At 41.8% G+C, this 25,810-nt stretch overlaps 1 protein-coding gene across 1 annotated transcript; it reads right to left on the bottom strand.

The window, feature by feature from the left end:
* Positions 1-4,566: 4,566 nt before the first annotated feature.
* LOC113014554 (alpha-tectorin-like) lies at positions 4,567-24,714 on the bottom strand. Its single transcript, XM_026156171.1, has 18 exons — positions 24,357-24,714; positions 23,829-23,929; positions 23,293-23,469; positions 23,030-23,101; positions 22,803-22,899; positions 22,536-22,665; positions 18,483-18,720; positions 18,105-18,261; positions 17,890-17,977; positions 17,718-17,780; positions 12,424-12,626; positions 12,183-12,314; positions 11,906-12,093; positions 11,041-11,183; positions 10,710-10,955; positions 10,468-10,627; positions 10,184-10,270; positions 4,567-4,634 (listed from the first exon to the last, which is right to left on the bottom strand). The coding sequence occupies exons 1-17, from the start codon at positions 24,400-24,402 to the stop codon at positions 10,184-10,186; spliced, it is 2,328 nt and encodes a 775-aa protein (XP_026011956.1). The 5' UTR covers positions 24,403-24,714; the 3' UTR covers positions 4,567-4,634.
* Between the last annotated feature and the right edge of the window lie 1,096 nt (positions 24,715-25,810).

The following is a 25,810-nucleotide window of genomic DNA, read 5'->3' as shown; positions in this document are numbered from 1 at the left end:
TTCGCTGCTCGGGTTAAACGTAATATATAAGTTACTTAGACAACCTAAAAATATTATTGTTGGGCTTTTTTCAGTGTTTTGTTTGTTTGTGAGTAAATCGGTTTGGCTGAGATTAAAGTGGTTTCTAGTCACCCCTGAGCTACAGGGGTGGCTGTAGCTCAGGTGGCAGAGCAGGTCAGCCACTAATCAGAAGGTCGGTGGTTCGATCCCAGGCTGCATCCTGGCTGCATGCCAAATATCCTTGGGCAAGATACTAACCCCGTGTTTGCCTACTGGTGGTGGTCAGAGGGCCCGGTGGCGCCTGTGTCTGGCAGCCTCGCCTCTGTCAGTGCGCCCCAGGGCAGCTGTGGCTACAATGTAGCTTGCCATCGCCAATGTGTGTGTGAATGGGTGAATGACTGAATGTAGTGTAAAGCGCTTTGGGGTCCTGTGGACTAGAAAAGCGCTATACAAATTCAGGCCATTTACCATTTAAAGTTATTAGATAAAATAAAACTTTATTAACCCCCCGGGTGGGTTCCTCCTTGGTTTTTACACAGCTGACTAAACGTCAAACAGAAAACTGATTAAAGAGAAGTATGAGACGGTCGAGAATTTACGCCAGTGTCCTGTTATATTTTAGATAGCAAGGAGCAGACGGCTGAGTTTATTAAACTCCACCGAGACAGCGGTGACGCTAATCAGAAGGCTAGACCGCCCACGTAGACCGCGAAGGCCGGGTCCTCAGGAGGATGCAGCCCATGAATTTGGACACAACCATATTCATTTGTGTCAGCTGTTTTTCCCCAGGTGTTTCCACTTCCTTCACTGCTCTCCTATGTATTGAAGTCCTCTGGCTCCGTTTGTTCAGTGTCGGTTCATCTGTTTGTATTTCTTCATGTCATGTCAGGTCTTAGAGTTTTTCATGCTCCTGCTCATGTTCATGTTCTCATGTCATAGTTTTTGTTAGCTTTCCCCAATTTAGTTTCTTGTTTAGTTATGCCCCAGTTTCCCTTGTATTTGTTTTGTGTTTTTTTTTTCCTATCAGCCAAATAAACAGCTCACTTTTTGTTCTCCCGTTCCTGCTTTTTCATCCGCTATGCAAACACACTGGCCACCCTGCCTTGACAGATCCTGGATGTTAAAAGGCTGAGCTCAGTGCTGCTGTGAACTCCCACAGCTGGAACAAGCCGATGTTTACACTCACTTGTCACATGACTGCATCAGGATGTTCAGTAGATGTCTCTTGGGAAGTTCATGGGTTAAAAGTTAATGTTGAAACTTTAACATGAACTCTCCTCAATGTTTAAATGGGCGATGACAACTGCCTCACAGTGAGATATAATGGATTAAATACATATCATTTATTAATACAATGGATTTAATTTTGGACATATTATATCTACATTATATTACCAAAGTGCGATAGGCACTAGTTTTATGAAGTACACTGGGTAACTGTTGTTTAGTAGCTCATCTTAAAATTACTTCATAGACATATACAGGGTGAACCATTTATATGGATACACCGTAATAACATGGGAATGGTTGGTGATATTAAAGTCCTGTTTGTGGCACATTAGCATATGTGAGGGGGCAAACTCCTCAAGGGTTTGAGACAATCCAGCACATAACAGCAGGGTGCAAGATGCTAGCAGGCAAGGGATACATGGAACGCCATAACCAAGTGGTGTTTCATGTATCCCTTGCCTGTATAGTGTACAGGAACATCTGTGGCAAATATTACCTGGAAGTCCTGAGGTCAAAATGGGAGATGCCCCCAAGGGTGATGGGGAATGACCGAACTAAGATCCTGTGGGACTTCCAGATACAGACGGTAGAGGACCCCAGCTTATGTATGTATGTACGTATATATATATATATATATATATATATTAGGGGTGCAACGATACACAAAATTCACGGTTCGATACTTTGGTGTCACGGTTCAATATTTTTTCGATACAAAAAAATGTTCATGTCTTTTTAATTTGTCATTTATTAAAATTATAAATATATATTTTAACTCAAAAGTACAGTTTTTAAATTTAACCCTAACCCTTGTGCGTGTTTTTTATTTTGACAGTGAATGCGCACCTGCGGACCACTTATGTGCAGCCCTGGTTATTTAGCTCGTCATATTGCAGCCACAGAAATTATTTTGTCCATGAACCGGCGAAAGCAAATGCCTCTCTCTTTCAAAACTCGTTGAAGACAGGCAATGGTCCAGTCCGAGACCTTCGACGGTAAAGAATCTTCGGGAGACCTCACCCGGGCGTGGGAACAGCGGCGTTTCCTCGGAGTTGGACACTGAGATGGTTTTGATTTCCGGGGTGCTCCGCAGTGCTGGAGACGTGTCTCAGAGTGATCCGGTGTGGAGCTCCGCTTTGAACTTTTGCTAGAGGTGGGTCGACCTCTAATAGCGGTTCGGAGGTCGTAGTTTCGCTGGGATGAAGAGCAACCAGAGCCGTTGTATTGCTGAAGCGAGCGGAGAGAGGAGTTCGGAGCAATGGATACAGCCGAGCGGCGAGAACGGCCGCTGGAGCGCTCCCCGGACGGGCCGGTGGTAATCGGGCTTTCCACGGCTGCCCCGCTTGGAAATACAGGCTGCGGATCCAGGACTGCCAGGGGAAATTCAGGGGGAGAAAGAATGAGGTCTTCGTTCAATGGGCTGAGCGACAGGGAATCCATGGTAATGAGCCGAAAGGGTGAGTAGGATTTTAAGCTCTTAGAAAGTTCGCCAGAGGACAGCGGGTATTGGAGAAGGGGGCATTTATAGTCTGAGGTCCGAAGGGGCGTGAAGGAGGAGTGTTCTCTCTCCTGAATTTCAGATGATATCTCCACTTAATTCAAGGCATAATTAAAGAAACATAGGCATGAAAAGCTTATGAAACTATTAAAAGGTGTGACACACGTGGCTGTTTCACAAGTTTAGCCTAAGACAAATGGTGACATTGAAAGACATTCCTTTCCTGTGTGAAGCGCATCACATTTCTCACAGTTGCTGGTGTTTGGATTGACTTTGCAATATTTGCAATGACCCTTTTGTCACACTTCTTGATCTCATCCTCCTGAGCAGCTGAACCTCAAGACAAAGTTTGATGATGGAGCAAATCAGACAACGTATTTGTGAAGGTCCATGGGGCACACATTGTGAAACAGTACGACACATATATGCATCAAGGACGGACTGACATGAAAGAAATGTGCTTTTGATCTTATAATCTTAGAACTGAAAGAGAAATGGACCTGGAAACAGCTGGAAACACCTGGAAACAGCTGATGGCAACAAACAGTTTCTGAGTGGAAGTGACAAAGAAGAGAAAAAACAAACTCTGGTTATTTTATTACCCATGTCCTTTATTTATTTTTTTGGTCTTTTGGAACAAACAGTAAAGCGTGAAGGCGACAAAGCAGAGCATCAAGTCTCAGTTTCATGTACTGTTATCAACACTGCTGCCTCCAAAAACAACACAGAAAGGAAAAAGTCACCATGAAATCATGCTCACTTTGTACTGTGTGTTTTCTAAAAGGAAAGATGTAACTTCCATATGTTCTTGAGCTTATCAGAGCACTAAAGATCACAGTAAAGGTGATGCTGTCCTGCAACTTTAAGGGCCAATCAGCAGCTCAAATGGGAAACACATAAACCAGCTGTTTTGTTTCACTGTGACACAGTTGTTTAAAGATACGACCACAGGTCAGCTGACTGCAGCTTTGGTTACAGCTGGTCAGTTTTCTGTCACATGGACTCCAGCACTGGTTTGTTTTACCTGCCTTAAAGAGACCAAATTACAGCTTTGATAACTCAGCTGTGGTCCTCTCTTGGTTCTTTCGCTAATAACAGTTCAGCAGCTGTGTCCACTTTGAGCTGCATCCGGCTTGTTTTATAAGACAATCGGAGTTAAAGAGACTCTGCTTGCATACTTCACATGATTGTAATGGTCTGATAACAGGTGAAAAAGAAATCCACACACCTTCACCTTTACAACATTCAGCTACAAAAAAAAGAGTAAGAAACCAGATGATCCCCTTTAAATATTTTACCCTGATTACCACCTTATTTTCATATTTACTTTTAAATCACTTCATGTTCACAGAATAAATCATTTTTTACTTGATTCACTGGAAATTTTCATCACTTTGTACGTAAATCATTTTAAATTACAACAACCTGAGAAAGAAAGATACCGCTTTGGTTAAGGCCTCACTGTTCATGGATGCTTTGGACCTGTGTTAATATATTTCTTTCTATGAATATAGCCAAGAAATAAATATGTCCAGTATCCTTAACTCAAGTAAAATATCTGACAGTGTTAGTGAGATCTGATTCTGTTAAGTTTCAGGAGTGTAGATTTACCCCAGATTTATTTATATGGTTAGGCTGGAAATCACATGCAGCTCACACTCTTCCCTTTCACCAAGTTACTAATGAAACTGAAAAAAAAACCATCATCTGAACTTTATCATGTGTCATAGACGACAGTTTGGTCCTGCCCTAAAAAAACATCTGCTTATTCCAGCTGTGGGAGTTCACAGCAGAACTGAGCTCAGTCTTCCCAACATCCAAAATCTGGCTTAGGACCAATCAGAAGTCAAGGATCATCGTGGAGGTCAGTAACCTGTCAGTCAGTCTGAGTCACCATGGAAACCACCTGAGAAGATAAACCAGACCCCACTGTGACTGCTGAACAACCCTCAGTCCTCTCTGTCATGTCACTTCTTCCTCTCATCTGCTCACCATCAGAGCTGAGATGGGCCTTGTATTGTCCTAAAGCATTTTTCTGAATAAATAAGTTCATACGTTTAAAATAAATAATTCTAAACATGTTTGTCATAAAAAAAATAAATACATGTTGTTAAAATGTGTAATTCATGCTTAGGAAGAAATCACTTGATGAAAGGAAGGCCTTCCTTAAAGAGAAAAGAAATATGCTTCAGATGCTGTTCTTCAGACACTCATATTGCGAAGGAATGCAAATCTTCAGCAAAGTGTTCTGAATGTGAAAGCACAGGTCACGACACAGTCCTCCACCACAGACCAACAAGCCTCCACTTCCAGCACAAGAGAATGGCGGGGAGAGAGCAAGCAGTCATGACCAATGTTCCCTCTAAGCTGCGCGTGTTCGCAATTGCGCACTGCTGGCATGGTCTCTGTGCACAAAAAAGCTGTATTGCACACAAAAAGAAAAACTAACCTGAATTGAAATTAAAGTAAATACGTTAACAATTCTGTTTTGCAGTGTTAGTCAGCAAGTGACTGGCTGCTCCAGTATGTGATAAGAACGATGCCACCTTATCCCATAGTCCAGCCAATGATGCTATTCACATTCGTATACACGCAGCTAATCAACGTCGTTGACAGGCTGTGACAGCGTCCTTATGTGCCGACACCGGTGTTTTAGCTAGCAAAGCGGCGTGGCTGATGTGGAGTGAAGCCAGGTTAATGACAACGTGTTATGATAAAAACATATGTAATGCTTGGTTTTCTTCCTGAATACTATTGTTGTTTATATTTACTGCGAGAAGAAACGGTAAAAACAGCATTTTAAAAGGAAAACGCTCGAAAGCACTCTCCGCCTGTGAGCAAAAACAAAATAAAAAAAAAAACTCACCCTTTCCTATTGTTCGAAAAATGTCGACCAATCAAAAAATGATATGGCAACATGGCTTTTAGTTGTTTAGGAAAGGGGGGAAGTTTTAAGAGTGGCTACGGTGTTTTGATTTGCTACGTTTAGCGCAAATCTTGTATGGTTAGTGTGTAGTCAATAGTTGTGTTGTGTGTGAGAACAATGAGGTGAGTGTTACGGGTGTTACAGGAGTGATACATCTCCTGTTGTCAGGCCTGCAGGTATCAGGCTTTTGATGTTCTCCTTTATCTCATAGTGGACACAAATAATTTTTTGGAGTGGCACAAATAATTTGTGTGGCATCAGATTTGATGCAGAACACCTGATTGTTCTGTAAATAAATACATATTTTGAAATGTTTGTTTAAAAAAACGACTTGGCAGCATTTTAAGTAAACAGCTGCAAAAACTTTGTTGTTTTCAAAACTCAGTAAGTTTTTTTGAAGAACTAACTATATAATTATTTGCCCAACATTGGTCATTATATGCTGTATTTTGCAGACAGAGTTACAGGAGTCTCTCCCAGACCACAGACTCAGACTCATAATACAAGTCAGAGCTCTATTAAAAAAAATAATAACTGTGTTTTCAAAATTAGAGTTGAAGTTATTTTTTTTTTACTTCCAATGGTGTTAACATACTACACAGGTCATGAACAAGATATATTTTAATTTTCTTTCTTTTTTTTTAATTTTAATTTTCATTGTAAGTGGGTTAAAGCAGTTAATTAAAAGTAGTCTAACATAAATGTAAATGCTGTAATTTGATTATTTTAATAAACCATGTAACTTGGATGGATTTGATGCCGGCGTGACCACAGTGCACACGTCTGCTGTTGCTCACAGTGGTCCAAGGGATCGCTCAGGGAGTTTGTGTGTTCGCTCAGACACATGAAAAATTAGAGGGAACATTGGTCACGACACAGTTGATGTCACAACAAGCTGCACAGACGTGTGCGGTCCAGGTCAGTGGGGACGTTCATGTTCCATGTCTTGTATTGGTGTACCCTAAAGGTTACAAAGACAGAGCTGTTAAGGCATATGTAATACTAGACGATCAGAGCATTTGTTCTTTAGCCAAGCCTGAGTTCTTCGAACTTTTTGACATTAAAAGTGAACCTTTCTCCTGCAATCTTAGAACATGCTCTGGTGTAGTAGAAACATGGGGTAAAACAGCTGAAGGCTTCCATATCGAGTCACTGGATAGGTCAGTAGTTATCCCTCTACCATTGCTCATAGAGTGTCAGGACATTCCTAACAATAGGAGTGAAATCCCAACTCCCAGCGTAGTGCTACACCAGCCACACCTCCAAACCATAGCAAAGTACATCCCAGAACTAGACCCTAAAGCCAAAATACTCCTGCTACTAGGGATGTGTTTTACATGGCAGATGTTTTACCGGCACAGAAGGTCAGGCAGAGAATTAATGGCCCCCATAATGCCCCCTTTGCCCAGTGCCTAGACCTAGGGTGGGTTGTAGTTGTTTGGGTCTGTCTGGGTAATGTTCATAGGCCTACAGTCAGCACCCTGAAGACAGTTGTTCTAGAAAATGGCCGCCCTTCAGTTTTTGAACCATGCAGCAGCCTTCTGCAACTCAAAGAAGTGTCACACACAAATAGGCCAGGTAAAGCGCCCAAACAAACTCTGGGTCAAACATTTTTTTAACCAGACAGATAACGACAATAAACCAGCTCACTTAATACAGGACACTTTCTAAAAATAATGGACCAAGCTATGTACAGAGATGTGGAAAACAGTTGGGTTTCCCCACTTCCGTTTAAGGAACCCCACCAGCAATTACCAAAAAACAGAAAACAGGTAGCCACAAGGTTCTCATCCTCAAAACGGACGCTAAATAGGAAACCTGAAACACAGCAGCATTATGTGGCCTTTATAGAAAAGATCCTCTCCAATGGTCATGCTGAGGTCCCACACCCACACACACACTGAAAAGAGGAGAAGAGTGCTGGTATCTTCCAACATTTGGAGTCTACCACCCACAAAAACCTTTACTTAACCATGTCCTCCTTACTGGCCCCGATTTAAGTAACACACTCGTCGGAGTTCTTCTCATCTTCCGGACAGAAAATGTTGCAATCATGGCAGATATACAGCAAATGTTTCACTGTTTAATGGTGCGTGATGACCACAGCAACTTCCTCCGTTTTCTGTGGCACAGGGACAACGATCTAAACAAAGAAGTTATCGAGTGAATGAAAGTCCACGTGTTTGGCAACTCAACATCTGCTGCTGTTGCCATTTATGGACTACGCAAGGCCTCAGAGTAGGTTCAAAGGACTATGGTGCAGATGTAGTAAAGTTCGTGGAGAGGCACTTTTATGTAGATGATGGCTTGATTTCTGTTTCCTCTCCTGCTGAGGCTATAGATTTTCTTCAAAGAGCACAAGCCCCACTCACTGGACCCAACCTGCACCTGCATAAGTTTGTTTCTAACTCTCAGGCTGTTTTGCAGGCCTTCTGCCCAAAAGATTGTGCTCCTGTCATTAAAAATTTAGATTTAAGTGGTGAAGAGACACAATCCCAGTGAAGCCTTGGACTAATTTTAATTTGGGAAATAACAAGAGACATTCACTTACTCAGTCGCCAACTGAAACAAGCCAATTACTCGCCATGGTGTATTGTCCTCTGTCAATAGCATCTTCGATCCTGTGGGCCTATTGGCACCTGTTACAATCCAAGGAAGGGCCCTACTCAGAGAGCTTACTTCAGAATGTTCAGATTGGGACGTACCCCTTCCAGAGGATAAACAAAGCAGATGGGAAATGTGGAGAAATTCCCTTCAGAACCTAAAAGAACTACATGTTCCCAGAACCTACACATCCACCTCACTAAGTTGAGCAAAGCGCAAGGAACTGTGTTTTTTCTCAGATGCCTCTACTAAGGCCATAGGAGCCATAGCCTTCTTAAAGGCAAATCAAACAGATGGGAACGTCGAGGTAGGCTTCGTAATAGGCAAAGCAAAACTAGCCCCCCTGTCAGAACCTACAATACCAAGGCTTGAACTATGTGCAGCCAGCTTGTCAGCAGAAATGGCCGACCTCATTCAAAATGAGTTGGACTTAAACTTTGATGCAGTGCACTTCTATACAGACAGTAAGGTAGTGCTTGGCTACATCTGTAGTCAAAAAGGTTTTACGCATATGTTCACAACAGAGTACGGCGCATTCGCCAGTCATCAAGCCAGAATAGTGGCATTATGTGCACACAGAGGAAAATCCACCAGACCATGCATCTAGGTCATTGTCAGCATTCCAACTAAAAAAGTCCACCTGGTTCACCGGACCACCCTTCATCCACCATCCTGCCGCAGATACAACAAAAGTGAGTGGAATGTTTGACCTGATTGAACCAGATAAGGACTCAGAAATTAGACCACAAGTAAAAACTTAAGTCACTCACCTCCAAGTACTCATCTGGACACTCATGGCTGAAGTTACAGCCATAATAAATGCAAGGTCGCTCGTCCCAGTGTCCACTGATACAGAGAAACCTTTCGTCCTATCCCCTATCCACGCTGGAGGTGAGAGTATCTACCCACATTGCAGCTAAGGCAGAAATGGACTGGGTCACGCAGAAACCTCCAAGTTGGTGACCTGTTTCTGCTCAAGGACAAGCAGGTTGCATGAAACAGCTGGCCCATGGCCAGGATCACTGCCAAATTCCCAAGCAATGACAATCGAGTAAGGAACATTGAGGTAAAGACATGCGATCAAGGGTATGTAAAGACATTTATGAGACCGGTTACAGAATTTATCCTCCTCCTGCCAAAGGACTGATTGCATAATGTTTGTTTAACATAGTGGCCTCCTGAGGCCAGGCATGGAGTATGTTGCCCTAAGGCATTTTTCTGAATAAATAAGTTAATACGTTTAAAATAAATAATTCTAAACATATTTGTCATTAAAAAAAATTAATACATGTTAAAATGTATAATTCATGCTTTAGATACGTTTTTGTTAAAAGGAAAAGAGCTAAAATGTATTTCCGGTTCTGGTCAGGCACTTCCGGTTCAGGACAAGTACTTCCGGCAGCTCGGTTTTTGCTGGGTAACTAGCTCCACATGCTAAAGGCAGTATAGAAATGTAATCAGATGCCATCTACTCTGAATTATTCAGGCTGGAAGTCTCTTTGTACGGTCTTTGTATTGATGTAAACATGCTTCTACCTGTTGAGATGGAGTTTATTATCTGTCATTTCAGTTTTCCCCACATGTTCATGGAGACAATTAAACAAGCTGCAACTAATCTCCAGGGTCTTGATTTGTGGTTTAACTCAGTGTCACCAACATCCTTGTTGAAAACACTACAGGCCTTCACCCTGATCCTGGACTGTCAGGCTACAGATGACACACCAAGAGTTTTCACTCACTCAGCAGTTCATTTAGTTTATCACATGAGGACAGTTCGAAACACAAACTCATTGGTGAGGAACTTAGTAAATATCTTTCTGTTGAATTAAATAAAACATTTTTCTATGGGAAACATATTTGCTACAGCACTAACAATCAGCACTTTGTCTACAAACACTTCTCAGCACTAGCAGACTGTGTCTTACCTAATGAGTCCAGGCCATGCTGATGAAGGCTTCACCTTCATATTTGGACCTGGCATATCTGCGTCTGCGAGCACCTGCAGGACAAGTCTAAAGACAAAGAGAGACAAAGTCCAGACTTTAGAAGATCAACACTGATCCTTTCATTCAGGACTGAATCTGCTGAGAACATTTGAGCTTTTGTGTCAGAATAGAAACAAGAATAATTGAAAATAACCTGTTTAATGATCGTAACAGAAGAGAGATACATTTGATTGTGTGTGATGTGTTTGGTAACAAAGCTGTACCGGGACACAGTTGTTCTGTTTGGGGCACAGGTGGAGTTTGCAGTGCAGGAAGACTTCACCAGAGCCTCCAGTGAACTCAAACATGTTAAAGGAGAAGTAGTTGGAGGTTCCCAGTCCGTTTTCCTTCACCTGCACAGTCTGGTCAGCAGGGTTGGCACAGCTGCTCACAGACAGGAAAACACACTTTGTTCAGGAGTGCATGAGAGAGATCAAAACCACATGACTCTGTGAGTCTGTCTCACCCGTTTATGATCAGGTCGTATCTCGGAGTGCTGTCGGGTGATGGCTGGTCAGTGGCCCAGCAGGAGTCGGTTACCATGACGACCAGGTCTCCATCCAGTCCGTCAGACTTCAGCTCCACCCAGATCTTCTGGTTCAGCTGCACTTCAGTGCTGGACTCCACAGCTTGTGTGCGGCCAGCGTCAGTGAAAGCCTTCATGGTCAGAGTGTAATCCCAAACTCCAGATGTGATGTGCTGGATCACAGAGCTGCAGAACACAAACACACTTCAGCTTTCTCTGACTCACAAACCTCAGGAGAAGCTTCATATCTTAAAGTAACTCAACCACACACCTGTCTCTGATCCTGAAGGTGGCAGTCTTGATGTCCGGCTGAGTTTGGACGCAGGAGAAGTCGATGTAGACTTGGTTGTGACGAGTGATCATGCTGTTCTGCGTCATGATGGTGTTTTTGTAGATCACTTGGCTGTTGTTGGTCTGCAGAGTCACACAATCAGATGTTGTTACTGACTTTTAACATCTGACAATTCACTTTATTAATCCCAAAGTGCACTGAATCAGTTTTATTCAATTAGAAAAAGTGAATGTAAATTATGCTCTGTTTGCTTTATTTGCACAGACACATGAAGCTACGTTAGCTTTATTTTCAGTCTCTTTACAGTGATTTTAATCTGAGAACATCAACACTTTGAAGATGATGGACCTCTAACTCAGACGTATGAAGTTAAGTAAGTTAAGTTAAGAAAGTGTCCTTGTTTTTTCAGTCCAATGTTTATGACATCTTGTCAGTGATTATAATCACAGATTTCATCAGAAACAATCTGCTAAATAGACACGTCAAAAACATCAAACTCATTCACTTTGTTCTTAAAAGCAACAACAACAGCTTTAGTCTCCTTTCTGTCTCTGCCTTTGACCGCTCGTGTCACGCAGACGAGTCGAGCACATCAAATGAAGTCACTTTATTTTAACACAGCACAAACATTAGAGAGTTTCTCCTTGTACTAAATGAAATTCGTACTTGGATGCTTCTCTGTATGAACTTCACAGATCATCAACGTGATGAGAAGCCTCAGAGCTCAGAGGTGAAGCTGATCCCACAGAAAGATCTCAAACTGCAGCAGAGCAGGAGAAGCTCAGCAGATGCTGGAAGATGTTTGGCTGCTTGTAGAAGGTAAAGAGGAGGAGATGAAACCCACCGTGACCACCGTCCCACAGCTGTTGCTGCTGTTGAAGCCGAAGGTCACCATGTGGGTGAGCTCGTCCACCTGACCCCTGCACGTCGGGTAGTTGAGCTGTAAAGCAGAGTAATTGATGTGTTTGTCCTCCAGGAGACAACCGACCAGAGTGACTGAAGCAGAGTCCTGCATGCAGACCGTTGGATCACCTGAACGTCACAATATCAGTCAGAAAAATCACATAAGTTTTCCTCCATTATTCAGCCCTGTTGTCATGGTGATGTCACAACTGTCGTACCCAAAGAGTTGATTTCTTGGTACTTGGAGGAAAAAATGGCCCGACAAAAGCAGCGAGTGTCACCACTGACCGTCTTCTCACCACAGAACTCGTGATCGCTGCAGGTCCTGTCCTGACAGAAGGCCTCAGAGGCTACAGAGGAACACACTGATCTATTATCCTGAAAACATGGGAGCTCTAAAAATCCAGAGTTCAGGTGTTTAACAAAGGAGAGCTTATTAAGGTCTTAATAAGGTCTTACAGCAGCCGGTCTTTGATGTCCAGCCATCCAGAGTGTGGTTTCCCTGTAATCTGCAGGCTCTGGCGTAGGCCTTCAGGAACTGACAGTTGAGTCCGTCCACTGCAGGATATTTACACAAAGTGTCGGTGCAGGCGGTTATGTAGGGCTCTGGGTCGATGTCAGTGTTACAGGAGGAGAAGGGCGCCTCCTTCAGGAGATTACAGCTGTACCACAGATAAAAAAAAAAACAAAAACATTAATGAGAATAAAATAATCATCTGTGATGAGGTGTTTTTATCTTCCATCTGTGCTGAAGTCACATTGTTAGGTTAATTTTGATAATAGTTGTCATTGTTCTACTTAAATTTGTAAGCCTTGGTTCAAACTGTATGATCAACAACATTCTTCTGTTTCCATCCTCCTCCCGGCCTACATCTAGGTGGGGGAGGTAATTGGTTATAGTGTTTAACTGCAGAAACCCTATGTGAAGGTTCTCTGTCCTTATTTAGGGAGGATGTTTACTTCTTGCCATTTATGACCTCACCTGTGCTTGTGTACCATTAGAGGGGTTAAGCCATACACAGGGTGAGGGGAGATGATCCTTTGTGATCAGGAAGTTACATACACATGCTCAGTGCCTTAGTTTAATGACATTTTATGGCGCACCACAGGGGGGTTTAACAGTGGCTGTTTGGGAAACTGTGTGAGAGAATAAAAGGCTGCAGGGGAGGCTGGTTCTTTTGGAGTCGTCTGAGGTCGAGGGCAAAAGTGCTGCTCTGAGGATCTGACCAGACTCCCCTTACTAGCAAGTAAAAAACGGTTAAGCTGTTTGTCTTTGTTAACGGGTGATAAGTCTTTGAACCAGCGGGGTCTGCGAGGTGCAGACACAACACACATAATTTAAGTATAATACAGAAAGATGGTGGATGGCACTCAACCTTTTAATTTTAATGAAAAAAGAAGAAAGACAGAGGTCATGATTTTAGATCTTTCCTCTTTGGTCCTGCATAAAAAGTCCAGCATCACCAATTTAGTTGTGAAAATAGACCCCAGCCTTAAACATGACTCATATGTCAACCCTGTGGTTAAGTCCCCCTCCTAGAAACCACCTAGACACTTTGATCCATGTGTTCGTGACCTGTCGTCTGGATTATTGTAATTCTCTTTTGACTGGAATTAGACAGGCCCCCCTCTCATTCTACAATTGTTACAAAATAGCGCTGCATGATTTTTAACTGGTACAAATAAACAAGGGCACAGAAAGAAAAAGAGTCTGGACTTTTTTAAGTTGCTTGAGGACGTTTGACCTCACATTCAAGAAGGTTCTTCAGTTCTAGGGTCAAGCGGTGGAGAGTCCCAGATTTAAGACCTGTGGGAGTATCCCCCAAGAGAGACAATCGACCCCCTAATGATCCTCTACCTAATCACATGAGCCAAGGTGTGAAAACGGGTGTGGGTCACAATCAGCCAGGGTTTTGGGTGAGCTGTCCCCACGCCAAGGTGTGAAGACCAGTGCTGGGCAAGTTACTTTGAAAAAGTAATTAATTATAGTCAGTATTGGTCAAGTTACGTGAAAAAATTAATCAGTAACTAATTACTGATTACTTCCCCCCAAAAATAATCCCGTTACTTTACTGATTACTTATTTTCAAAAGTAATTAATTACTTAGTTACTTGGTTATTTTTTTAAAAACACGATTTACAACCTGAATAGGTGATAAAGCGATAGATCTTTCAGCCCAATTCCACTTCCTCTGCATAATCCATCATACAAAATGTAATCAAATGGAAACATCTCTTTTTAAAACTTGTTTTATTAGTTTTAATCTTTTAATTTTATGTATCAAGCAAAAAAATTAATTATATGCACCATTCTCTGACTTGAAGAAATTAGTTTAACATTTAAACCTATTTTCTGCACATTCCAGCACATAAAATGAAATATTTTTTGTGTGTTTACACTCAGTCTTTCAAATAGATGCAAGTAAAACACAGCAGAAAATAAATAAAATCAAAGACTCAGCGGTCCTGTTGCTCTATTTTCACCTGTAAAGCAGGACTGCGGTAGGCGGAGGTTTACCCTGGTGCAGGTGTGCCGCAGCGCTCAGTGGAAGAATCCGCGAGTTTGAATCCGTGAATTTCCCATTACGTCGTAGCGCACTCGGTGCTTGCTTGGAAGTTTAGGGATTTTGTTTTCGCTGTAAAAAGAAGTTTTCTTCCCACGCACAACGGACGCTAATGTTTTTGTCACTTTTTATGGAATCAAACTCAAAGTAAGGTCAGTACTTCCACACTTTAAACGCTGCACGCTCATACTCTCTCCCGCACTCGATATATTATCCATTGTTGATCTGCACACAGCTGTTGTCGCACTCGCTTACGTCACTGTCATGAGACATTCTCGCAAAAAAATCACGGTTTTAGTAACGCAGTAACGCAGCGTTCCTACGGGAAAGTAACAGTAATCAAATTACCGTTTTTGCATTACCGTTACAAGTAACTCGGTACTGCCCATTTCTGATTATAGTTACTAGTTACATCTTCAAAAAAGTAACAGAGTTAGTAACTGAGTTACAAGATCTAAAAGTAATGAATTACTTGAAAAGCAACTATTGCGTTACTTTAAAAAGGTTATAACTGGACATTTTAACTACTTTTGATTTTACCTCTACATTTCACCTTTAAAAACTATTTACTTTGTCTTGTTTAGTATCATCCTTTTCAGCACAACCTCAAGTGTCTGAATTTACAGTTGTTTTCTATTTGACATACTGTATTAACACAATTGATCTAAAATCATACAAAAATCATAAAATCTGAGTAGAAAAATCTATATTATTTACTGTAACAACCGCAAACAATTCTGTTGAATCATATTTCATAACAATTTTAAAATCATATGCACAGTTACTTGCAGCCATTTACCCAGATTAATTATGTAGACCGCTACTTCCGTGCAGCTGATAGAAGGTGTGGTAAGCTGAACACAGCTTCAACCGATGTTTGTTGAAAAATAGTAACATGACCGCATTTTCTTGTTAGTAACAGTAACGCCATTGTAACAATAGAAATAGTAATTAGTTAGCTTACTCGTTGTTGAAAAAAGTAATGCCGTTAGTAATGCCGTCATTTCCATCACTGGTGAAGACGAGTGTAGGAAAAGAAAAAAGCCAAGGTTTTGGGTGAGTTCGCTGTGAAACCTGGCCCCACCCTATCCTGTAATTTCTTAGGGTCAAAAGGCCCAGGATGTGAGTGGACGTTAAGGCGTCTGGGAAGGGATGTCAGAACTGGATTATAGATGGCAGACAGTTGGTGTCGTAAACCACCTCCTCTGTTCAAAGATGGTCGCTCACAGTGGACATAGATGGCTTCTTTCACTCCTCTTTCAAACCATTTGTCCTCTCTGTCCAAAATGTGAACATGTTCAGATCTGAGCATTCCTCACTGCACTGTACAGCACACACTACATTATTAAGTTTGTGTTTAGGAGTTCTTGCATTTGGGAAGAACCAGTTTTTGTCTGAGTGTGTTGCTGGGCCTGAAGTACATTGTAGTACATCTCTCTCCTTTCACTCTCTACACGCTGCCTGGGCGCAGCTCATTGTGGGCTCCCGTCCCTGGCCTTCACCACCTGCAAGCAATCACCTGTGGCTCCTCACCTCGTTTGCTCTCACTAAGGCAGTGATTGAGAGCACCTCGTCTGGACTATTGAGTAACGCTCGTCAGTGCTACTTTAGCCTAAGCCAATTTTGAGTACTCTTCTCATTGTTAATTCCTCATCTCTGTGTGCAGATCCTTCGTGCTCTGTTTGGAAGTTTGGACACCGAAGCCTATTTGTGAGTACGGCAGTGAGAGTGGCGGGTGTGAGAAAAGGACCATTCCAAGAGAATTGTGCTGTTCGTGTGGAGCTGTGCGAGAGAGGACGTTTCCTGATTCTTCCCTGTACCCCTGGGAACCTTGGACCCTTTCCCCTCACCTGTATATAGTGCACCGGGAGTGTGTAAATAAAATTTAAGTTTTCTGTAATTTTTCAGTCTGCGCCTGAGTCCTCCCTGTTCCATCGTGACAAAGTTCAAGTAATGTATTCTTATTTCTTAATTTAAAATAATGCAAAATCAGACTTTAGTTTGCAGTACCGTATTTTTCGGACCACAAGGCACACCGGATTGCAAGGCGCATTAAGTGAAACAAAGCAGTCAGATAAGTCAAACTTTACTCCACTCATTCTTCTTGCTTCCTCCACTTCCGTACCATTCATTCATTAATATTGAAGTCTCTCGCAGCTGCTCTATTCCCATGTTGTTGAAGTATATTATTTTCACAGCACGTAGATTGTCTCTGGACATTTTCTCTCGTCTTGCAAGAGTTTGCTGCAGCGTGGGTTGTGTTGGTTTAGAAGTGTGGGTAAACTCCTTGTACTCATTGTCATGTTGGGATTTTAGGTGCTTGATTAAATTGCTTGTGTTAAATGCGCTACCTTTCGAGCTTCCTCTGGACAATTTCGCTGAGCACAATTTGCAGTCCGCCTTTATTTTGTCGTCTTCATTCACTTTGAAATAGTTCCACACGGCTGACATGTCTTGCCTCCCCTTCTCCCCCGCTCTGAGCTGCAGCCGGGGCCTGGGGGCGGGCACTCGGCACGGGCACTCGGCGCCTGTGATTAACCCCTTGCACGCCGCTCAAACAGACTTTTCTCAGACCGTGGTATCGGTCCCTGGTATCGGGGGACTTTTAACGAGTACTATATAGAGATAGATGGGGAGATAGATATCTATCTATATACACACACACACACACACACACACACACACACACACACACCCCTGTGTGTCATTTCCTCTTTAGGTCAGTTACGATTGTTTGGTTTGTTAAGATTGCAGTTCTCTGCCCGAGTTCAGTTTTGTTTCTTTGACCTCTTTTATGAGTTCAACATTTATTACTTTTGTAAATAAAATTGTGGGGGTTAAATAAATGAAAACCCTACCTTTCTAATAAACCTTTGACTCCTGCTTTTTTAACTCGGTCCATCACAATGTTGTTTTATTTTTTATAGTAAGTAATGATGTTTCATCTTATCCTATTGTGTTTTTCTTAATTTTTACTGCTCTTAACTTGTGCTTTCTGCCGTGACCAAAAATATTTCCCACGTGTGGGACTAATAAACGTTTATTTTATCTTAACTTACAGCGATTTGATGTTTTGTTCTGGTTCTCTTATGTTTTTGTACATGACTTTGTTCAGCTGTTATGATGTTTTAAAGTGAATTAGAAATAAAGTGGTAAGATGTTTCCTGCTGTGTGGATCAGTCTGCTCACCGTTCAGTCACACTGGTGCAGTTGATCGTGCTGTCAGCAGTCTCACTGTACTGCATCTCACAGCTAGGGGGCGACAAACAACAAAGTTCAGGCTCATTCATACAAACAGAATATCTGCAACATCAGCAGCAGCAGCAGTCAGAGGGACTCTGAGCTTGTGATGAGGTCTTACCTGGTGGAGCTGTACTCAGAGAGCCTCAGGTCACTCAGAGACCTGCTGGAGTTTCCACACAGACCCTCCACAGATGAACCAGCAGGTCCTGCACAGGATCAGGACAGAATGAGTCAGATCAGCATCAATATTCAAACTGGACGAACACAGAAGCTCAATAAATAACAGCACAGTTTACAGTTTACGTTACATGAATTAAACTTTATCTTCTGTACCTTCTAAGAGGATCTGTGCGGTGTAGCCGTCAAAGAAGACAGAAATTTTGAGGTTGGAGAGCGACAGCTTGGCAGTGACTCCAGTTTGGTCCTGAGAGAGCTGCACACCATGAACCAGCTGAGGTGAGCTGCTGAGGGTCAGTGTGGAGTCGTCCAGCTGCATCACAGCAGAGACAAAGTGGAGGAAACACTGAGTGAAACATGTCAAACACACAAACAGGCTGATTTCACAGCAACAACCACTGAGTCCAGCAGCTCTGAAAGAACTGCTTCTAACAGCCCTGAGAAGAACGATGCGAGGAGACACAGCAGAGGATGAGGGAGGACTTTGGATCAGACTCCACTCTGACACATGAACTGTGGCTGTAGGTCGCTTACCTGAACTCTCCCACCTTGTTCCAGGTGAATGTCATGCCCGTCCACACGCAGCGTCACACTGTCCAAAAAGCTCACATCTTTACGACGTCTGTCCCTGAAGTTCCCCAGAACAAGGAAATCTGGGAGTGACGGAGTCGAGAACAGAGAGTACGCACAGCGATCCTGGATGGAGTTAATCTGGCTGTGAACATCGATGACAGTGGGGCCGGTCACAGTGCAGGTGGAGGCCGACACACAGCTGATAAAGGCAGAAAATTCAACATTATTCAGTTTTGTTTTGTTTTTATAGCCTTAAATCACAACAACAGTTTACCAGCTGTCAGCTACTTAGAAAAGGATCCTGGTGTTATTTGTCAGAAACAGTTCATAACTTCTCTCCAACTCATTCATGTCACCTAAAAGGTAAACCTGTTTCTCCATCACCTGTTCAGCTCTGATGATTCAGTAAGGACATCTCCTGGTTTCATCTTCATGTTTCCCTCTCACCAGATATCTAAACAGACATCATGACCAGCAGCTTTTTTGCAGCTGTGGCTCCAGCAAACATCAGCTGATACTAGAAATTAATATTAAATACATTCTAACAACAGCTGATCAAGCTTAAACGTGCTGCTGTTGTTTAGTGTGACATCCGCTGGTTTCCTCTTTCTGGGGCAAAGTGGGCGATAAATAAACAAGAGAGAAAAGCCGATCAGCTGATCATTGATCAGTTTCATGATTGAAGTAGAAACAGGAGGGAGAGGGGGAGAGAATGAGAGAAGAAGAGGCAGCTGCAGCGTAAACACAGAATAACTCCAGCTTTGTGCCTTTTTCATTGTAGCTGAATTACGGGACAAACTGTTCCTTTTCACCTCAATAAGAAATGCGTAATATTTTCTCTGAATACCAGACGATTCTGTTTTTTACAGGACGGTTGGCAACTCTAATAATTAACCTCATGAACAAAATAAAGTTCAACATCAGTAACATAGCACCACCCAGCTGTATAGAAACCCCGTCATGCTAGCTAGCACGCAGTACAGAAAAGTCAGCACAACGAAAATAAACTCCAACTAAACTTGGTTTATATCTGACCCAGATGGACTGCAGGTCATAACTTCTTACCTGAAGTTCAGTTCACCTGACACTCGGACCAGCGGCCGCTTCGGGTCTCTCCTCCTGCCTCCCTTTTCCTACATCCACCTGCTGGCCTCCACCACTTGCTAATGTTACTGAATCTGTGGAAGCTCCGCGATGCCACCACACGAAGTAACGAATAACGAGCCTATCTAAATCCCAGTAACGAGTAACGCGTTCCTGGTTTTGGTATAATAACTAGATACCGTGCTCGTTACCACAATAATAACGTAGTTACTGTAACGCGTTACTTAATAACGCGTTAGTCCCAACACTGGTGGCTACACAAGCCAGGAAGTACTAATGACCGGATTTGGTGTGTGGTAGTAACAGGTAAATGAACTTTTTTTTTTAATTATTTGACTATATATGAATGCTTGTGTATAAATACACAAACAATACACACATGCTTTCATGCTTTCAATTGTGCTAAGTGATCTGGTAGCTCTGCTTTGGAAGTTCTGTTCATGCTAGAAATGTGTTTTGGAGTTTGTACGTGTTTTGTCTGTAGGGGCCACCGCATATATTTATATATATAAACATATATAAATAAATCTACTTTTTTTTACATTAGTAATTCCTTTTGTGCATAATTTTATATTATTGTTAATAATAAATTAATTAAAGCAACAAAACAACCTGAAGAGCCGGTTCGGAGCCGAAACAGCCGGCTCTTTTTAGTGAGCCGAACCGAAAGAGCCGGTTCTCTAAAAACAGACGGAAATCCCATCACTAATGGAGACGCTGTCGGGGCTGAAAAAGCTCACAGATTCTGAGCTGCAGGTTTTTTTTACTCTCCAACCAAAATTCACTGAGCCAGCAGCAAAAGAAGATCCAAACTGCTGTTCCCGTTTGATAACATCCTCATTAATTCACTCTTACCTTTGCTGTTTTGCTTCCACCAAGATAGAATCACACTTCCAGCACAGCTCTCTCTCTCTCCCCCATTCATTTGCTTATTTCACACTATTGTGTACAAGCGCTGACAACAGCTGTTTCTTTTTCAAAAATGACAAGAAAGGCTTATTTCTGCTGTTTAATACTGAAGAAAGTTTTAAAATGATGCCACATTGCAAAATGCTTAGCAAGTTTTTAATAAAACCTCTGTAACATTCACTTCAGCAGCATCAGGTAATTTTATATGTTGAGTCATGTTTTTCTTCAGTTTTCAATCTACTGCAGAATGTTTTTAAGGTTATCTGCTATAAAAATCCAGGCCAGGAAAATCTCCTTCATGTTTTTCTGTGTTTCATCCTCAGTTACTTTGACACAAAGGCATCTGCTGTGATGTTCACACCTCTGATGAAGCCTCACAAGTGTCAGCACTGATAAATGATCAGAATTATAATATTTCTGACTGTCTGAGGCAAAATTGAATTGAATCAAATAGGGAATCGAAGCAAATCTGAACATTGTGAATTGGAATCAGATCGATTATTGAAACCAGTGACGTCTCATTCTCAAACATGTAGAGAATGAGAAGTGTTGTTTTTGTGGTTTATATTTAGCCCGAGTGAGCAGCTTAGGCCTGACAGAAGTGGATGCAGCTGTGGGCATTAAGAAAAGATGAAAAGGACGATTAATAACTTTTTTGTTGAGTTAAGGCCTGATCCATCTGAAATGTATAACCAGTGCTCTGACTCGCAGCCATCAACCTCTCAGGTTATGTCTAACACTGGTCCTGAGACGGCTTCAGATAATGAGCCACAGCCAGAGCCCACTGAACGTGAAAGGGGGACATTTATACATTTGAAAGAGAGTGGCTTGACCAGTTTCCCTGGCTAAGATACAATAAAGTTAACAACATGATGCACTGCCTGTACGGTTGTGAGTGTGGAAAGCCCATGGCCAACAATACTGCATTTGTGAACTGTGCTAATATGTTTCGAATTGAAACGCTGAAAAAGCACCAGTGTATCCAGAAAACACATTATATGCTGTGATAAATGCACCGCCCAAGTGTCCCCTCTCCTCACTGTCCTTCAGCAAACAGGTCGTCAGAGGAGCCGAGATGATGATTCAGTTTAACATTGCCTACAATATTGCTAAAGAGTGCCAAAGTGCCAACGCACTTTAAGCACAAGCACTTTTTCAGTAACTTATCTTTCGTGTAGAACTTTGCTCTAAATAAAGAACTTTGTCTTGACGAGATTGTTAGTTAATCATTCACGAATCAATATTGTCTGTATGGACAGCAATTAAAAAAAGTGAACATTTAAAACAGTGGTGTTAAGCAATGCAGTTGAAAAAACAAGTTGGGCGCACCAGTGCAACCGTGGCAAAAAGTTAGTCTAGAGCCCTATGAAGGGAAGCCAATACAGGAGAAATCTGCTCTCTCTTTCTAGTCCCTGTCAGGACTCTTGCTGCAGCATTTTGGATTAGCTGAAGGCTTTTCAGGGAGGTTTTAGGACTTCCTGATAATAATGAATTACAGTCGTCCAGCCTGGAAGTAATAAATGCATGAACTAGTTTTTCAGCGTCACTCTGAGACTCTAATTTTAGAGATGTTGCGCAAATGGAAGAAAATACATGCTTACATATTTGTTTAATATGTAAGGACATATCCTGGTCATCAAAAAAAAAAAAAAAAAAATCCAACCATGAACATCTTAATGAGCTGCTGTTGGGAGCTGCAGCCACCAGTGGGAGCTCTCATTTTTCAAGACATCTCAGAGAAAAACCTGATGGTGGCACTACAGTAAACACCAGCCAGACAAACAGAAGGGGTTTAATTGATATGTGATTCATCAAATAATCCAGCTGTGAATCAGCAGCTGTGTGTGAAGTTTGAGCATTTTATCAAACTCACTGTTCACTGAGAAGAAGAAGAAGAAGAAGAAGAAGAAGCTCTTTGCTCTGATCAAAATGAGTTCAGTCACTGCTGATGTAATACTAACACTTCCTGCTTTCTTTTAAATACAAAGAAGACATATTTACATGTTGTTGCCTTGACAACGCTCCAGTGGACCACAGCTGGAGATGTTGAGGAATGCAGTCTCATGACAGGTGAGACTGAAGCAGGTTTCTGGATCAGAGCTGATCACTGTACCAGGTCGATACATCTGACCTGAGGATTGAAGGAATTCAAACACTCACAGATCACTGACTCGTTTAACAACTGTGAGCACAAACATCACCGTAACATTCAAATAGTTACATTTTACAGAATCCCAAAGTTGAGTTTGGAGCTTTAGATTCACTTACCTGAGTGTCTGCATCCACTGATGCTGAAGGAATAACTTGCATATGCAGTAAGAGTCACTGTATCAACTGTGGTTCCACCGACCTGAAGCTCAAACACCTGGACAGAAACAAACACAATCAATGTTACGACTACAAAGCAGAGACAACGATGTTTGTGTTAGAAAGTATTTAATGTAGTATTTAAACATCAGACGTGTAAAGTTGTTTATAAACACTCAGAGACTCACCGTTGGATCAGAGTTGTAATTATACACGTACAGATATCGTTGTGTCCCATACTTAAAATGATACAAATACATCTGTAACGAGCAAACAGAAAAGTTTCAGACACTGTCAGGAAGTTTCCTCTAAAAGCTTTTACAAAAGTTTTTGATGTGATAAAACCTCAAATTTTATTTTTGGTTTACAGTGTTTATAAAATTAATTTGTGGTAAAACAGTGAAAAGTGACACTAGTCGGATTTAACTGTGTGATACAGAAAAACACTCACATTATTGAAACGTATATAGAAGTAGCAATAATCATAACCATAATAATAATGATATGAATATATCGCAAAGTAAAAACTCTCTGCTCCCAGTGAACGCTCCACAACACAGTCGCCTCCAGTTTCAGGACTGAAAAAGCCGTTGAAACAGGCGGTAACATTTCCAGATGTTATGTTCACCTGTGGAAAATCAGAGACACAACGAGTCAAACATCAACATCTTTTGTGCTTTGAGTCATTTACAGCTGAACTGTTGGTGTCAGAGCTGCTCAGGTTTCAGTCAGAGCTCTCGCTCTGCTTCAGGAAGCTGCATCAGGTTCACATACTCAGCATCACTGCAGAGGACATTAATGAGACTCTGAGTTCAAAGCCAGCTGCCCTCTGAGGGCCTGAACCCATGAACAGAGAGTGTGTGACCTTCATTAACTGCTGATGTTCACTCAGTCTGCAAACATGATCTCTGCCACAGGTGGAGACTAAACAGCCACAGTGATGGAAACACCAAGATCTGCTAAAACATCAGGCTTCATCCTACTCACATAGAGCTGCTCGTACTGCTGTCCATAATACGTGATGGGACATGAGCTGATGTCCAACACTGAAGACTCAGTGAATGTCTGCTGATAGGACCACTGAGCACCTGAAGACACAGAGACACATGAGAGCTGTGAGCTACAGTCTGTTAGCTGGTCGGACAAACAGGGAGAGCTGCAGGCTGAAAAACTGACTTCATGAATGGATTAAACAGCGTTTGTTCACCAATCAGTGTAAAGCTTTACTATGACATCATCAGTTAGCTTTCTTGGAAACAAACATAACAGGAAACGACAGCTTGATAAACTTCTGGATAGTGAAGGTAATAAAACTGCAAAGATGAGAAGTTCAATTGAAAAGGGCTTTTTGTTTTGCTTTATTGTTAAACAATAATTAATAAAAAAAAAAGATAAAACTTTGCTGACGATGTCAGATTATTTGTACTTAAAGCTTTCTTCATCGTCACTCTCATGTTTTTGTACTCGAGTATTTTGAGGACACTTGCAAAATGGCTGCCAGGTGTGTGTGTTTACTTGTCAGTGCAATGAGAGCACACAGGCAGAGCAGAGGGCGGAGCATGTTGGAGAGGGCCAATCAGCTGACAGATCCCTGAAACACAAACACATTTTGAGAAAACTGCATGAAATTCTAACATTTATAGTCAGTTTATTTATACTTTAAACTTTTCTGTAAAGTTTAATTTCACAAATATAAAGTTTGAAACCATCCAGAGAATACAACATGATCATGTGTTGTAAACCGGTTTGTATTAAGTTCACTTCACTTGTAGTTTATGGACTCATCAAACCCAACATTATTTCTGTTTTGACTTACAGAGTTCAGTGTTTGCCTCGAGCTTAAACATAAACATGAACATGAGCTTTGTTTCTGTGGAAAACCAACCTGTGCTGTTTGTGATTCTGCTGAAAACAAGACAAAAATCAGTTATTGTAGTTTGAAGTGTTTAATGTGTCAAATTATACACAAACACAAACCCTGTCAGAGCAATCATGCAAAGACAAACTTATAGATGGCATAATACATGATCAGCTCTATATAACATCACACATTAACAAAATACAAAAAACTTTATTCTGTAACAACAGAAAAACTCTCTGAGTGTTTTTGTGTCCACTGAGCAGTGCTGTCAGTGTCATGTGACGCTGTGTTCGGACTCTTTGTCAGCTTTGACGTGTTCACAGGTTTCTGTCACCAGGACCTGAGCAGCAGCTTTCTTTAGATAAGGTTAAATAAAAGTGGGCGTGTCTTCAGCAGGCGGGGGGCGTTCGGGGCTCCAGAATAAAAATAAATGTTTATTAAAGTAAAGATGTGTTCAGGCGTCACAGTTTATCTGGGCAGAAGTCACACTCACGTCTCTGACCAGACTACCCAATCATCACCAACCAATCACAGCACTGCATTCCTCCGACAGCACCTGTAAGCTGACAGTGTTGATTGGTCCAGGTCTGACAAACTGGTGTTTGCTAACCAGCTGAAGCTCATCAACGATGGACATGAGAAGCTTTATTAGAAAGAAAAGTGAGGGAGGGGCAGGAGGGCGAGTCACCAGCTTGTTGGAAATTCACCAAATTAGTCCAACAATGCAAAGCTGGCTTTACTTTATGTGTCAGTCAAAGCTTATTTATACAGCACGTTTAAAACAACCTGTTGACCAAAGTGCTGTAGAAGTTATACAAATATACACTGCATACAAACAGTCAGTAAATAAACAATAAATAATAAATCAGATAAAACAAGTAAATAAAAGTGTGAGTGCATAAAAAGCCAGGATATTGACCTCAGCTCGAGCTGAAAGTAAGCGAGGTTCCTGACAGGAAACACTAACAGACCGACGGCACTGTCGTATCCATGCAACAGGTTGGGATGTTCAAATAAAATGTTTCTGTTTTACTTTAGTTCAGTTTGAGGAAGTTTGTCTCCAACAATGATAAATTAGACAAACATTCAAATCTATTCTCTGTGGAGC

This window comes from Astatotilapia calliptera, chromosome 3, assembly GCF_900246225.1.
Source record: "Astatotilapia calliptera chromosome 3, fAstCal1.2, whole genome shotgun sequence".
NCBI classification, from domain to species: Eukaryota; Metazoa; Chordata; class Actinopteri; order Cichliformes; family Cichlidae; genus Astatotilapia; species Astatotilapia calliptera.
This window is presented reverse-complemented; position numbering and strand designations above follow the sequence as displayed.

Coding starts and splice junctions, on each gene's coding strand:
- LOC113014554 (XM_026156171.1), bottom strand. CDS start 24,402: ATGCTCCGCCCTCTGCTCTGCCTGTGTGCTCTCATTGCACTGACAA. Junction 18,721..22,535: donor CGTTGTCAAGGCAACAACAT/GTAAATATGTCT, acceptor TGCCTTTATCAG/CTGTGTGTCGGCCTCCACCT. Junction 12,094..12,182: donor CCAAGAAATCAACTCTTTGG/GTACGACAGTTG, acceptor TGTGACGTTCAG/GTGATCCAACGGTCTGCATG.